The 15,943-nt window shown below is 47.3% G+C and overlaps 1 protein-coding gene across 1 annotated transcript in view; it reads right to left on the bottom strand.

The window, feature by feature from the left end:
- Inpp5a (inositol polyphosphate-5-phosphatase A) overlaps positions 1-15,943 on the bottom strand; it is a 194,325-nt gene that overhangs the window by 44,721 nt on the left and 133,661 nt on the right. Inside the window, exons 7-8 of the mRNA XM_050137015.1 lie at positions 13,585-13,637; positions 11,020-11,139 (exon numbers count right to left, since the gene is read on the bottom strand). Coding sequence (XP_049992972.1) covers positions 11,020-11,139; positions 13,585-13,637 — 173 coding nt within the window. The remainder of the gene's footprint in view (positions 1-11,019; positions 11,140-13,584; positions 13,638-15,943) is intronic.

Here is a 15,943-nt window from a genome sequence, read left to right as displayed (position 1 = left end):
GCCCATGTTCCAGGGGATGACCCCATGCCCACACGCATGGAGGTGGCACTAATTGGACTTAATGAGTTATATTTTGTAAAGGACATTAAGATGATGGTGGGAGGGGATGTGGTGGGGTTGGAGGAAGGGACTGTGGAGGATAGATGTATGAAATAAATAAAAATATTTTTAATAAACACAAACAACCACCAACAAAACCACTGATTGAAATCGCAATGCTGACTTCGGGTGAGGACACAATTCTTCTGGCAGGGACACAAGGTGCTGAGTAATGGGTCCCAAATTCTGCCAGGAGTCTAGAAGAACCCAGAGGCCTGATGCCCTCCCCCTTTCCCTGCTTGCCTCGTTCTCACCTACTCTCAAAAGGCTGTGGCCTAGCTTGTAACCAGCTCTATCTCCACATAGTTCAACCTGTTTCCAACATCTCACATTTAGTTTTGGAGTCCTAGACTACCTTCCCTGACTGTGACCAGCCTCTTGGGGGTTGGATGGGGAGCAGGCACTTGAGGCAGGCAGCTTGGGGCCAGTACAGCTGTGAGACTCCCATGGTCTGGACATAGTGATGAGCTCTTTGAAGATGGGGCCTGGGCCTCTCTTCCCAAGAGTGCCGTGTCTATGGCGCTGTGCCATACATACGCACTTCCTCCTGTCTCTTCTCTTCCTTCTTGTCCATCCCTCTTCTTCCTGACTCTGTATTTTAGAAGAAAACCAAACCAAAGCAAACCTCCAGCTTGAAAGAATGAAGGCTATCATATTCTGAACAGAAATACTTTCTATGTCTGAACATTTACTATTTTATCTTGTAAGCAAAAATATCTACCATGAGAAAGCAAAAGAACGGAGCTGGTGGGATGCCCCAGCAGTTGAGGGTGCTTGCTGTGCAAGCTTGGAGACCCGAGTTTAATACTTGGGACCCACATAAATGTGGAATGAGAGAACTGACTCCATGTCCTCCCCGTGCTCATCATGGAACTTGTGTACCTTAGGAAATCCAGTATCCATAACAATAAAGACTCCAGGATTAACCAAGTTTACTAGTGTTTTTCCTGTTGTTTGTTTTCTGGTTTTGTTACAAAGACCAGCTTGGCCTAGAACACCTGTCTTAGCCCCAGACTGCAAGAATTGCAGACACACGATTCTTCCTTTACTTTCACTTTTCCACCTGTCTTTTCTCCTTTTTTTTTTTACTGCTTTATAAATAATACCATTCAAAATTTCCACTTCCTCCCCCCCCACTCCCATTTCCCTCCAGCTCCCCCACTCATCCCCCCCCTTCTCCCTCCAGTTCTAAGAGTGGGCAGGGTACCCTGCCCTGTGGGAAGTCCAAGGCCCTCCCAGCTCCATCCAGGCTTAGGGAGGTGTTTGTTTTTTGAGACAGGGTTTCTCTGTGTCCTGGCTGTCTTGGAACTTACTCTGTAGAGCAGGCTAGTCTTAAACTCAGAGATCCACCTGCCTCTGCCTCTTGAGTGCTGGGATTAAAGGTGTGCACTATCACTGCCTGGCTACTTACACTTCTCTTAAAGGGAATGAACATTACAGATGATCTGAACTTTTCATTGTCATGAATGCCTACACACACATGAATGACATACATACTTCAGAAGCTATGTTTCACAAAGGCATATGCTAAGTACATATCACAGACACATCACTAATATGTTACGTGCACAGGTTGCAGATACATATATCCAACTTCACACCTAGAATTCATCTCTACAGATAGGCATGGCTTTGAAGGACTCATTGGTAAAGCAGAGAAGAGAGTTAACTTGCGTTCATCAGTACTGATTTCTTGAGCCAAATACATTTGACTATACCTTCACTTCAAGGGTTCCCTCTCTTCTAGTACAATCTGCGCAAACGCCTCAAGTTCTGAGCTGGGAAAGGACACTTTGGCTTTTCCTGTGGTCAAAAACAACTCAGCCAGTGTTCAACGCTGCCGGGAGGTTATGCTGAGGCATCTTGGGAGGCTAATGGTACCCACAGACCAGAGAATGTAGAACAAGTCAAAGTTGAGCTCAGTGTGAGGGCATCACAGGAGGAAGTGAATTCACAGGACACTACTGTGTGTCTACGTGGGCACATGGACCTGCAGGCTCGTGTGTGGGACAGTGGAAGCCGGGTCCTTTTCTGTCTCATCAGCTAGTGTGAGCATCAAACACAATGAACTGCACTAAGTTTTGATGATATGCAGACAAAGGCCTGGAGAGCAACATAAAGGTATGGTCTCGGAAACTGCCAACAGCAACAACGCACAACGACTTGGCTAATCAAATGGCAGAATCCATGTTAAAGTAAATGATTTAAAAAGCCTAGTTCAGATTTAAGCTGAGTGCACTAACTTTAGATGCTGTGTGCTTAGGGAGGGAATGCTGCTTTGGGGCCATTCCTCATATGAGAGGTGCTGATGGGTCCTGGCTGCACCCCATGCTGGGCCTGCCATGACCTAGGAAGGCAATTTCACTGGCATGTCTTGATTCCTGTAAGACTATCATTAAAAACCTAAACTTTATCATGCTTTCCTGCCCTACTCTTTTTGATATAATAGCCCAAGCCAATTAATAACAACGCCCATCTCCGAAGGTCGCACAGAAGCAGCAAGATAAAGGGGCTGTCACGGCCGAGGCAATCGCCTGAGTGCCAGGCCGGCGGCCCTCACGGCACTCACTTTTAATTTCTACATAGTGCCATTTGGACCAGAAAAAAAAGAGTTGTTTTAAAATTAATTACCTTGTCAGTGGCTATTATGATTAAAAAGGAGGCCCACATCAATATCGTGTGCCTTATTCAGAAAGAGAATTACAAGAAGAGCCATAAAAATCAATTTTTTAGGCCTGGAAATGGTGTCTCTTGTTTGACAGGTGATTCCAGGATGTGACAGCCCCACTGGGGGAAGGGTGACTTTTTCTATCTAGCCAGGGCCTTGTTCCTGATCTAAGGACATTACCTACCACAATGCAATGGGCTCTGGACTTCAGGAGGAAAGTCACAGTGAAAAGTCACCCTTTCAACTGCAGTCACTTCTATGTCATAGAAGCCCTAAGGTGCCCTGGACCTGATGACAGTCCCTAAGGCCACTGAGGCTGTAGAGGGCACCAAGGCAACATCCCACAGGGCATGAGAGATGATAGCCTGCAGGCAGCTTGCTTCCTTTTGCATACCAAGGAGCTGTAAAGGTCTGGAAGGTGGATTGAGTCATGACTCGTCCATGCCATCCCCTGAAGTGCTTGGCTTTCTCTCCTTTTTACTCTTCAGCCAATGGTTGGGATGCTCAATCTTTTGGCACTCTACTTTTAACTGTGGAGTCTATATAAACTTAGAGATAACGAAGGTTGGTTTTGTTCTCAAATATGGAAGAAACCATGTTTGTTGATCAAGTAATCTTATGTAGCTAAAATACTGATAATATAAAGTGACTAAATTACCCAAAATACTTGAGGGTGATTTAATTTCCTAAGTTTCTTTTCCTCATAAGTCATCCAGTCAGAAAAGCAAATTCAGCCAACAAAATAAATACACAACCAGTCTGAAACCTCTCAGGCCCTCAGTCCTCAACCAACCCCCTGGAAGGTGCTGCTGGAGACAAGATCTATCCCCATGAGACCTGAAATCCTGGGGGCCCTCAGTACAGAGGGTCTGACTGAGATATGAGAGTAACACTTCAAAGGCAAAGAGGCAAAACCCAGCAGTAGTAGGACCACAGAACACCCAACACAGCTTGAGGTGGCTTGCAGGACCTCAGGCCTAGTCCTAGTGCACCACATTCCTCACTCCTGACTAGTCCACTGACCCCAAGCACAGTGCCCTTGCCACACAGTCATCTTCCCACCTTGACAGCCCATTTCATTCCTCCAGCAGCTGCCATCAAGCCCAGGGCACTCTGAGGCCCCTGCCCCCAGCACCACACAGGTCTGCTTCCTGCAGCAGAACACTGACAACCTGGACCAATTGGTTTTGGTAAGTGAGCTACCTTCCCCATCCTGACCTATGGGAACTGCTACTCCCCATGTGAATGGCAGCCTGTACCTTAGCAGGCTTATGGTCCAAGCTTGGTATGTTCCTTCTAGAGAATGACCCAGGGTCGCCGCACTGGAGAAGGGGCCTATAAGGAAGTCATGGAGGTTAACCAGGTCAGAGGGAACCTGACAGGAAAGGAAGAACCCCCAGAGTTGTTGGTTCTCTACCATGTAAGGGCATAGTGTCCATAAGCCATTTTTAGAGCCTGGCTTGCTGCCCTTAGCTTGAACTTCAGCCTCCAGAATTGCAAGAAATGAATCTCAGTCAAGTCCCTTGTCTGAAGCCTTTTGCTGAAGCATCCAGCACTACCTGGGACCGTATCCAGCCCTAGTGCACTGGACAAAAGGACAACAGGACAGGCAGGGAAGACATGGGTCATACCTATACTCTGTAAGCTACTGGTCAAGGCTCCTTGTAACTTGACTCCACCTACTTTCCCAGTACTCCAGTAAAGACTAAAATTATTGGTGGAATTTTGAGAGGTTGGGTTTTTCCTCTGGACAGGACGGGTTCCATCTCTCAGCGTCAGTGTTCTGGGCCATAGCCACATGAGTCTGTCCCAAGCTTGCAAAAGCCAGGCTCCTTCGTGATACATGTCACATTCTGCTGGGGAACTCTGTGCCCACTGTGCACCCCTAGAATGAGGGCTCCAAGCCTCTAATTCGCACCTTCTGGCTACAAGGCTGGTCCTCTCTTTCAGTCAGACATCATTCTCATCTGTTTCCTAAGCATAGGGTCAAGATAGTGAATGCTCCTCACATTTAGACAGCTCCACTAGCCTCAAAAGCCCCACTGGCCACATGCAAGAACCTTAGCTCTTCTGAATGCTTTATATTAGACATCTAGCAGGAAAAACCACAGCTGAGGTTTCCAGAAATGGAGCAGCCCATAAGCCTCAGGTGCCCACGAGCACTCAAAGCAATGCTTAGCTTCACCAGCTCCAGGTAAAAAAAATCATGCTGCCTCCCCAAGACTGGTCAGAAGTGGGGAAAGCACCATTCAGTAAAATACTGAAACCCTCCAAAGGGGTCTCAACAAAAGCGTGGTGAGGCTCCACCAAGGGGAAGCTGATGAGAAGCCACCGGAGCAGAAACATGCTGTAGATGGAGGCTGAGTGTAAGGAAGCCATTTCCAGCATTCTCTGAGCATCGCTGCTAATATTTACATACGTAGCACACACACACACACACACACACACACACACACACACGCACAACTTGTGAGACAATAGCATAAAGCATGCAAAGAAACCCAGACACTGAACTCAGGTGGTACCGTGCAGTCACAGAGGCTAAGGACACAGACACAAGGTACCAACGGTACCTTACTTTGTTTCATTTCTTCAGAAAAGAGAAGAAAGGCAAAATGTACATGTTAGTCACTGAGAGGAGGTGTGTGATTTTTCTCGTCACAGCCTTCTACATGCTTTTCGGACACCTAGATCCATGCTTAGTAAAACGAAGAACATATTCCTCGGGTCTTGGGGTTTCAGGCTGGTGACACACACAGCAAGTCTGGGCTCCAGGCCCTTCAACTTGCTGCAGGAATTCTGTGCTGTGCAGGGTGAGCTCCAGACAGTGGGTATCCTGAGGCCTCCAAAACTCAGGCTGTAGGAACAGTCCACAGAAACACCTGCACTCCTTCTCCAGGGCAGTGGGCAGCAAATGAGGTGCAAGAAACAGCTCTGTGCCAGCCAGCAGAGCATTCCGGAATGACCTAGATCCTTAGCGGGGAGCTCGCCTTTGCCTAGAGACGCAGTGCTTTTCTTCTGCTCACTGAACAGCAAGGCAAGTTCTGGGAACGGCCTAAAGAGAAACATTTAGATTGGAGGGGTCTTTGAGCAGCCTGACAGCTGACGGATGACCATCCATAAAGCGACAAAGAGGGGCTGTGTGGCAGCCGGCGTCACATAGCCTCTCCCTGGGAAACTAATTGCTCCGGATTGTCCCAAGGAACATTATTTTTCTGGCAATCATTTCCTTTCAATGCCCAAAATGAGCATGAAACAACTCTTTTCACTGGACATAAAAGTTAAATGTCCCAATGTTGATCAAATTAACTTCAGCACTGTGACAATGGACTGTGTTTGTGAGAAAATAATGGGGGGACAGAGGGGTGCTTTATGCCAGGGTTTCACAGTTGTAATGTAAAAATGTCTCTGTTGAACTAGCCAGGCCACATTTCAAAGGGAACACTGAAGGCTCCTGTCACTTGGCAGAAAAAAAATCTCATTTCATGGGCTAAGCACTCAGGAAGGTTTTAGGGCATGCTCACAGTTGCTGCCTTGGGGTCCTGGTTTAGTCACCCTAGATGCCCCCAAAGGCTAACCCCGTGTCAAGAAGAATATCACACTGAGTATCACAGCAGTGTGACCAGCACAGGCACCTCCTGGAGCCACAAGAGGGTGGAGGCCTTTGACACCCCAGCATCCCCAGGCCCTAACAGAGATGCCTTCAAAATCTTGGGCCTCTGAACCTGCCTGAACTTCTCAGAACCACCTATGGCTTTTCTTTAAAATGTTTTCATAACTGGATGTGGGAGTATACACCTTTAATCCAAATACTCAGATGGCAGAGACAGGCAGATTTCTGTATATTCAAGGCCAGCCTGGTCTACAAAGCAAGTTTCAGGCAGCTAGGACTACACTGTAAGATGCTGTCTCAGAACAAAACAACACCCCATAAATACATATATACACCCTCCCCTCAGCACCACCAGCACACACACACACACACACAAAACTTGAGGCTAAAGGGTAGGCTCAGTGGTTAGGAATACTTCTTACAAAGGACCCAAGTTTGAGTCCCAGAATCTACAGCTCAGTCCCAGAAGATACAATGTTCTCTTTGTCCTCCATTGAGTACCAGGCACATGTGTGGTACACATACACACATGCAGGCAAAGCACTCAAACACATAAAATAATAAATAAATCTAAAACATTTTAATTTTTTCATAACTACTTAAGGCTAAAAACCTACAAGTCACACAAAAATAGACACATTATCTGACTCAAGAAGTCTTGGCTGGCCAGGCAAGGTGGCTCCTGAGAGCAATACGAGTACTCAGGCAACTAAGGCAGGAGAATTGCTGTGAGTTCCAGGCCAGTCTTGGCTACAGATTAAGTTCCTGTCTCAAAAAAAAAAAAAAGAGAGAGAGAGAGAAGAGAAAGGAAGAAAGGAAGGGAGGAAGGGAGGAAGGAAGAAAAACAAAACTCCAAAACAAATCTGTCAAGAAAAAGAAAGAATGCAAAGCAAGTTAACTCTAGCTGCATTGCCGAAGTGAGAAGTGAGTCCCTCATTGGCTCCCAGGTGTCTCAAGGACACATGTGTCTTTGCATGCAATGGTTCTAGTGCAGACAGGCATGCCGCTCACAGCTGAAGCTCCTAGAGAGTTGAGTCAACACTGGCTCTTGGACTTCTTTCCTTATAACCTACTTTAGTATAATCTTAGATTTGGAGGCAAGTTATGACATATTGGTGAGTCTTAGTTTTAACACCATCTTTCTTCCCCTTTTGTGGACAGGGATACAAGACTGTCTATCCCTGAGTCTGATGGGACCTACAGGCTGGACAGGGAGATTAAACCAAAGAAGCCAGCCTCTCCATCCCAGCCTCCGCACTGTCTCCTGCAGCTCAGTGGGGCCTGCAAACAATGCTCACACGGTTCCCAGTGCTGCTGTGAATACAGCGCTGTTGGTGGCGGTGTCCATTCAAAGGCCAGTACAGCATTGTCCTCCCCAATCAGCACAGTAAAATGCAGTCTGCTGGTGGCTGCCAAAAGGTTAGCCTCCCGATGAAAGGGCGGGCCATTATTCACCACTCCTGCAGAGTGCCCCTTTGTGCCCAGCGGCCCAGCCCTCCGCTGCGGAGGTCCGGATCTGCGGCTGGCTGAGCTCGACACAGAAGCCATTCATTGGAATGCAAAGATGCAGAAAAGTGGCCCCCAGACCCCAAGGCTGCTTTTCTGGAGGCATGGTGGTGTAGGGCAATGACACATTCTAATGCCTTACCACAGTGACAAGCTGACCATGGTCACCAGGACTGATGGACATTTGGTTTCTCTCAGCTCCCAGCTCCCTGGGAGGTCCTAGAAAAAGGGCCATGGAGCAAACAGCAGGAAGAACCACTCAGACAAGGCTCTTGCTGCTGGCTGCAGATTCACTAGCCCAGGAAGATGGCCCCATGAAGGAACGCACCAGCACCACAGAGGAACCTGCCAGGAGGGAGGTTCCAGGGACACCTACCCAAGACTATAGCGATCCCCTTGAAATGTAGACATGACCCTGAGGTGAGACACTATCAATCCAGGACTGTCCTCGGAGGTCTGGTCTTGATGGGGGCAGCATCAGTTACTTTTCCACTCCAGGGGCCAGTGGGCAACATTATCATGGTACCTCCACACAAGCATGGCTGGGCAGGGCACACACCAGAGGTACTTGAAAATGAGGCTGGTGAAATACAGGGGTTAGGAAGAATGAGTTGAGGACACCAAAGGATGAAGGCCTCTGGGTTCACAGATTATGTGGGGAAGACAGAAATGCACAGAAATTGGATGCTTTGTTGGGGGTCAATCACCAAACCTATCTCCAATTGCCTGAGCTGTATCCCACAGTGGGTGCTGAGCTCAGGCTCCAAGCTTGGTAGTACCTGCTAGGGCATCAGTCCCAGATGAACAGGTGTGGCTGCATACAGATTTTAAAGACAAGCCCTCAGACTGGGGCAACAATAGGAAAAATATCAGGCCAGTTTCCCACATCTGTGGTTCTTTTGCAGGGACCTGGATGATACCAGTAGCACCAGGACCTCCATTATACTGGAGAGGTCAATGAAGGAAAGGAACCAGTAGAAGGACCATAGTCTGACCTCTCTCGCATGATGGCATGGTCTCCAGAGGTCACTACCCTTGCGCCTGTCTAATGGTGACACAGGGGTGAGACATTATCTCCTGACTCCTTGTGCACAGCACCACTTCAGATATACATCATCATCATCATCATCATCATCATAATAATAATAATAACGATAATAATAATGATGATGATGATGATGATGATAAAGATAATAGAGGAGGAACTCATGGAATACGTTCCTAATGTGCCACTGAAGAGAGAGATGGTAAGGCGCTCAGTGGTTCCAGTTCCACCCTATAGTGACACCATGGTCCAGGGGACCCAGCTTTGCCCCTTACATTAGGGGCATACTGATTATGGCAAATTTGTCCAGTACAAGCCCCACAAACTTATGTGTGTATTCACATGTACAAACATGCCCACACTCACCCAGACACTGCACACACACACAGACGCACACACACAAATTCTCTCAAGGCACAAGGAGGAGGCGGGTCTTGTGCTCAAGGCTAACATAAGGACCTCCCTAGCAGCTATTCTTTGGGATGTCATCTGATGCCAGGGACCCTCAACACAGTTCCCTAGGCTGCTGGTCATGCTAGGGGAAATCTGCACACTCCTTAGGATCTCCCATCATGGGAGTCTGCTAACTCTGACCTCAAGAATTTCATGGTGTGGGCACAGCATGCTACATGTGACTAGAGATGGCTCCCTGGGAGCTCTGGGGGACTGTTTTTCCTTCAGGCGCACACATCTTCTAAGAAGCCTGTATAGGTTCAGTAAATGTCCTGCATCCTGCCACTCTTTTCTTGCTGCCTGGGTCAGGACCTGGCACATCACAACCAGTGTGTTCTCTCTCAGGGACGCAGCAACCATCAATATGACTGCCCCAGAGACAGGTGGTGATTTGGGGATTGCAGAATTCTCTGCTCAGCAAAATGCCTGTACTCATAGATGGCTACTTCAGAGACCAGACAGGAAGTGCTCTGTAAAGGTGTGGGCGATGGAAAAGTATAAGGAGGCCAGACACAGGCCAGAGGGAGGCTAAGATCTGAGTGGAGGTCAGCATGGGATGAGGAAAGGAGAGTAAAGTCAAGCCAGATAAAACCCCACTTTCTCTCCTCTGAGCTCAATGTGTCGTCTTTGCTCTGGGGTGAGGACAGAGCCAGGCCTCCAGGAAACAGTGTGAGGATCAGGAAGAACCAAGACCATCTGCCCTGGTCTGCAGGAAGTGGCTGGAGTAAACCAGAGTTGATCCTTCCCTATCATAAGGCAAGAAGATCAATTTGAGGACCATAAGGAAAAGTCTAGAATCACATGTGTTTTCCAGACTGGGCTTCAGAGAATGTCTATCTGTAAGTCAGATGGATACTGGTACCCAGGTCCAGATTCATTCTAGCAGTCAGGGTCACTGGTGTGGGACGTCCTTCTGTATATGTGTTGGTTTTATGGGTTAATCAATAAGAAAAAAAAAAACTACTTTGGCCTGTGACAGGGCAGAATAGAGCTAGGTGGGAAAACTAAACTGAATGATGGGAGAAAGTAGGCAAAGTCAGAGAGAAGCCATGTAGCCCTGCCGGCAGCCTCCCCCCAACAGGCCACCATCTTCTCTGGATGATAGTTCATTACTCCTGACCCATCCAGGATCACACAGGATATCACAGACAGGGGCGCATGTGGGAGTCCCAGAAGGTTGTGGTCACTAAGGTTACCATCCCTTCTTCAGGGATCACCCTGTGTCCAGGAAGCACAACTAGGCCTGCTGGACAGGAAAAAGACAAAAGCAGGAAGAGGGCAACACCATGATTGGGCAGCAGAGCTTCCTTGAGTTAACCAGGCAGAGCATCAGAGGTACCCATTCTTAGATCAACAACTGAACACAGCCGTGGCAATTCTGAGACGCCATGTTGTCATTGCATTTCCCCTCCTCTTCAAGGCCCAGCTCTCTTCATTTTCCCGTAGAACACAGGAAAGTAATGTGTAGTCATTTGCTCAGGGGCTGCTCAGCCAGTGGATGGAGCTGGAGAATTTACATTCCTTATGGGCTGATATTCCAGAGGGCTACTCTCAAACAGGAAAACAGAAACCACCACAAAGTAGCCTCAGAGCAGCCTCAGCCATGCTCAGAGGTGGCTAGTGGACAGCACCTACCTGTCGAGCACATAGCCCAGAGCCTTGTGCCTGACACCCGAGTACACGGAGGGACTTGTCTCCCAGGCCACTAAGTTGGATGCATCATGAAAAAGATGGATGTTCACCAAGTCGAAGGCACTGTAATGAACAAAGAAAGGGACCTTATGACCCTGAACAGATCTGTGCCTCTCTGTATCCCACCTTCTTCCTCAGTTTAGGATCAAAGTCCTGGGCACCCATCCTTAGTCACTCCAGAGTGAACTACAGCATTGTCTCCCCATGGTCAGAAGACATGAGGTCTTCTGTTAGATCTCCAATAAATCATCACTCTGGCCAAGTAAGCTAGAGTAATAGTAAAATATTTCCTTTAAATAAGAAGATAGTATTATAGAACTGCCTGTAAAGCTGTAGGCCCAGCTTTAAGGAGGAGGATGCTTCTCTCTCTAAGTGCTCCCAAGAGCAAACAAACCAATAGGGATGAACCACTGTTGGAGACCCTGTAAGACGGGGGCATGAAAACAGGCAGGAAAACTGTCTTTACACTGTCTGAGCATGCAGCCTGGGACTTGATGAGGCCAGAGTGAAGTCTGCATCAGCCTTTTCCAGGACTGGTGAAGTCCCCAGGCATCTCTAGCTACCATGGACCACCTGCCTTACCAGGCAATGGTTTCACACCATTCCAAAGGTACATACTACCATGTTGCATGTTCTACAGTGCACTGGAACTGGACCTCACCATTTTTCTTCAGCAGCAAGGTGAAGGAGAGCCCAAGAACTCGGCCACTAGCTCCATGCCTAAATGGCCCTCCTATACCATATAGGGAGAAGTTGGTCCCTGAGAATGAGGACAAAGGGTGGCACAGGTGGCCAGCCACATCCTGGATTGGGTCATTAGCTCCATCTTAGGAACCCTCTGCTCCTTTCCCCCATGTCCATTCTGGACATTGTCCTGACCAGCTCTAGGCGCCAGTACCTTAGCTCAACTATAGAAACAAGGGGTTAGTCAACTGTTTCAGGAGCTGAGAACTGAGCCATGCTTGTGTGGTTCTCAGGTGGACATTATTATGGAGAATGCTCATTCAAAGGAAGAATACACTGGGCCAGACAAGTAAGTGGAGCTAGGGCCTCTTTTGTCTATGCCCGATAACCTCAGGCTGTCTTTCAGAGCTTAACTTTGTGGCCTGGGACCTAATGAGAGGTCTTCCTACCAGTTCAACTGTGCAGTGGACTCTTGCTCACACAGGTCACACTTGAGAATGGATAAGAGGTCTTCTGGCTTTCATTTGTACACCTGAATCTCAACCTTACAGGGAACAGTAAACAACACTGTGCCATGTGGCATCACCCACCAATCAAAAGAGGAGTTATCAGGCAGTTTGAGCAGCAGGCCCTGTTCTAACTGAGTAGAGTCTTTGATAACATGTTTGCAACACATACAAAAGAAGGGTAAAAATCACTCTCAAAACTATGAAGTGGAGGAGTACTACTCAGTGGTGAAAAACAATGACATCTTGAAATTAGTAGGGAAACAGATGGAACTAGAAAAACCATCCTGAGTGAGGTAACCCAGACTCAGAAAGACAAACATACTATGTACTCACTCATAAGTGGATATTAGACATAAAGCAAAAGATAACCAGCCTATAGTCCATGGCCCCAGAGAAGCTAGGGAACAAGGAGAACCCTAAGAGAGACATATATGGATGCCCCTGAGAAGGAGAAATAGACCAAATCTTCTGAGAAAATTGGGAGCTTTGGGGGGGGGGGAAGGGAGGGTGGGAGGATAGAAGAGGGAAGAGGAGAACATGGGGAACGGGATGACCAAGATAGAGAGGGAGAGCGAGGAGAGAGCTATCTTAATTGAGGGAGCCATTATGGGGCTGGCAAGGAACCTGGCACTAGGGAAATTCCCAGGAATCCACATGGATGACCCCAGCTAAGACCCTAAGCAATAGTGAGAAAGTGCCTGAACTAGCCTTCCCCTGAAATCAATCAGATTGATGACGACCCTAATTGTCATCATAGAACTTTCATCTAGTAACTGAGGGAAGGAGATGCAGAGATCCACAGCTAAGCATTGGGCTGAGCTTCCAGAGTCCAGTCGAAGAGAGGCAGGAGTGATATTATAAGCAAAGGGTCGAGATCATGATGGGAATACCCATAGAAACAGCTGACCAGAGCTAATGGGAGCTCACTGACTCTGGACTGATAGCAGGGGAAGCTGCATAGGACCAAACTGGGCCCTCTGAATGTGAATGACAGGTGTGTGACTGGGGCAGTCTGTGGAACCACTGTCAGTGGGACCAGGATTTATCCCTAGTGTTTGAACTGGCTTTTTGGTGCCCATTCACTATGGAGGAATACCTTGCTCAGCCTAGATCCAGTAGGAGGGACTTGGTCCGGCCTCAAAGTGATATGCCAGACTTTGTTGACTCCCCATGGGAAGCCTTACCCTCTCTGAGGAGTGGATGGACGGTCAGAGGAGCGGGAGGAGGGGAGAGAGTGAGAACTGGGATTGGTATGTTAAAAAAAAAAAAGAAAAATTATGGAGTGAAGATAGTAATCAGATGCCATAGAACATACCAGTCAGCAATGCACCACCGCGTCCTGATGAAGCCTTTTCTCGACCATTTGCACTGAAAAGTAAAGGTTACACTGTCAGCAACAGAGAAATGGGAAGCCCCAGGGTTCATCTGTGCTCATGGCACAGCTAAGAAGAGTCCCATCCTTTGCTTGCTTGTTTGTTTTGGGGACAATGTCTTGCTACACAGTCTAGGCTGTATATGAATGAAAGAACTGAACTTTAAATTCTACTTTACTTTTAATTTACACCCCTCTACAGAAGAAAGCCACCTCATGGCCTCTCAGTGTTGGGAGCAGAATTCCTGTGGGCAGAGAGGAGGTCCTCCAGCACCCCCAGGTCAAACAGGAGGTGGAAACAAGTGTCTCATCTCCCTAAGGAGAGTGCCTGGTATTCTGTCTTAAGGACAGAAGAGAACAGATGAGTCTTAAGAGGCTTGGGTACTTTGTGGCTGGCAGAGGACCAGGGAAGAGGGCATCTCCTCTATGGTGCCCAGGAGGGCAGGTGTATAAGTGACCACAAGGGAATTAATTAATTTCTAAATCATTATCCGCCTTAAGAGCAATACAAAGAGGGCTGGAGAGATGGCTCATTGGTTAGGAGTACTTGCTACTCTTGTAGAGGACCCACCCAAGTTTGGTTCCAAGCACACACATGGTGATTCACAACCATTTCTAACTCCAGTTCCCAGGGGTTCAGCATTCTCTTCTGACCTCCTTGGGCACCAAGCACATTCATGGTGCACATACATACATGCAAACAAAATATCCATACACATAAAATAAGAATAAAAGAAAACAAAATGAGGATCCAGAGATGTAGGATAGGGCAGTTTTGTATTCAGTCTCTTACTCCTCTACATAACAGAAATAGCTCAGTTTAACTCCTTGATACTTGGACCACATCCTGTAAATCATTCTATTAACCCCCCTATTTATTTATAAATAGATAGACAGATAAGATATATAGGGATTCATTTTATAAGTTATGTTCCTCTAAAGAACCCTGACTAATACAGTCAGCATCATAACTAATATAGAATCTACACTGGATGTCCTTATGATTGATACAAAGAGACCTGGCCACCTCTCCCAAGCTCGGGCATCACTCTGTGTGGTCCTACACTCACCACGTTCTCAGCACCTTGGGAGTTCATGCTTGCAGCACAGCATGGGTTCCTCTTCATCCAAGACCAGGCCTACACTTGTCTTAAGGTCCAGTATGCACAGGCTCACAACATATAGAGCTGGACATAACACAGAGCAGTGTGCTCCACTGGGAGGGTCAGCCATCCTGGGGTCACCTGTCCCTTCATAAAGGTTCCCCCAGAGAAGCAGCAGGCCCAGTTCACCTGCAGTCATATTTCCAAGCTCACACCTATAGTCACACTTCCAAGCTCTGACCCCAAATTGAATGCCTGCACTTTGCCTACAATTATATAGTGGGCAACAGCTTCACTGCCAAAGCAAATGAAAGACATTTATGAATTTTAGTTTTCAAACTTGTGTAAATTAAGGTACACATGTACATTTGTGTGTTTTGAATACACACATGCATATTGTAAAAATTAAATTTCCATAATAGAGCACTGACTTCAATATCAAATTACTAATTAAATACACAACAAAAAGTATGCTTTTTCTGTAACAGATATTGGTAATAACTACAATTAGGATTCTAGCTAGATGTGAGACTTTCCATGAGTTATAGGTGAATCTTACGAAATATACAGTTAATATTTGTAAAACCCGACAGTTTGGTAAAATATTTACAGAACATCTTGCCTCTGAGGCCCACTCATCATGACAACTATGATCACTCAGACTCCACTGTTGACATTGTGACAGAATGGCACCCAAAGTGCCACCCAAGGCACTCATTCTGACACGCCCACAGTGTCTGGCCCTGGCTTTGTCCACGTTCTGGGTCTGAGCGGAGGTGCATCTCTGTCCTCCCAAGAGCCAGTGGGCTCTACTGAGCTTCAAAAGACAGCCCTCCTTCAGCATCCCACACTCCCTTCATGACCTGAAAGGAGGTCTGCAGAGCAAAGCTCTCCCTTCAGCCAGAAAGAAATGAGCCCCAAACTTCCTCAGACTGCCAGCAACCAGAAGAAGGGAACAGAACCGGATCCACTTCCTTGCTTCTGGAATCTTTCTGACAACTCATCTCCCTTTTATGGTCAAGGATGAGCACTTGGGTAGTTGCTACATGGGACTAGCCTACTGGAGTACACCCTACCCCCATCAGTGACCATGGGCTGCCTTTTTGACAAGGAGAATCCTTAGTAGGGCCTCCCTGGGACCTTCTATGTACAGTATACACAAATACATGCAAAGGAACTAACCATGCACATGTAAACAC

Source organism: Alexandromys fortis, unplaced genomic scaffold, assembly GCF_014885135.2.
Source record: "Alexandromys fortis isolate MF-2015 unplaced genomic scaffold, M_Fortis_MF-2015_v1.1 scaffold_3, whole genome shotgun sequence".
Classification (NCBI taxonomy): domain Eukaryota; kingdom Metazoa; phylum Chordata; class Mammalia; order Rodentia; family Cricetidae; genus Alexandromys; species Alexandromys fortis.
The sequence above is the reverse complement of the archived record's forward strand: the minus strand, read 5'-3'. Positions and strand labels throughout refer to the sequence as shown.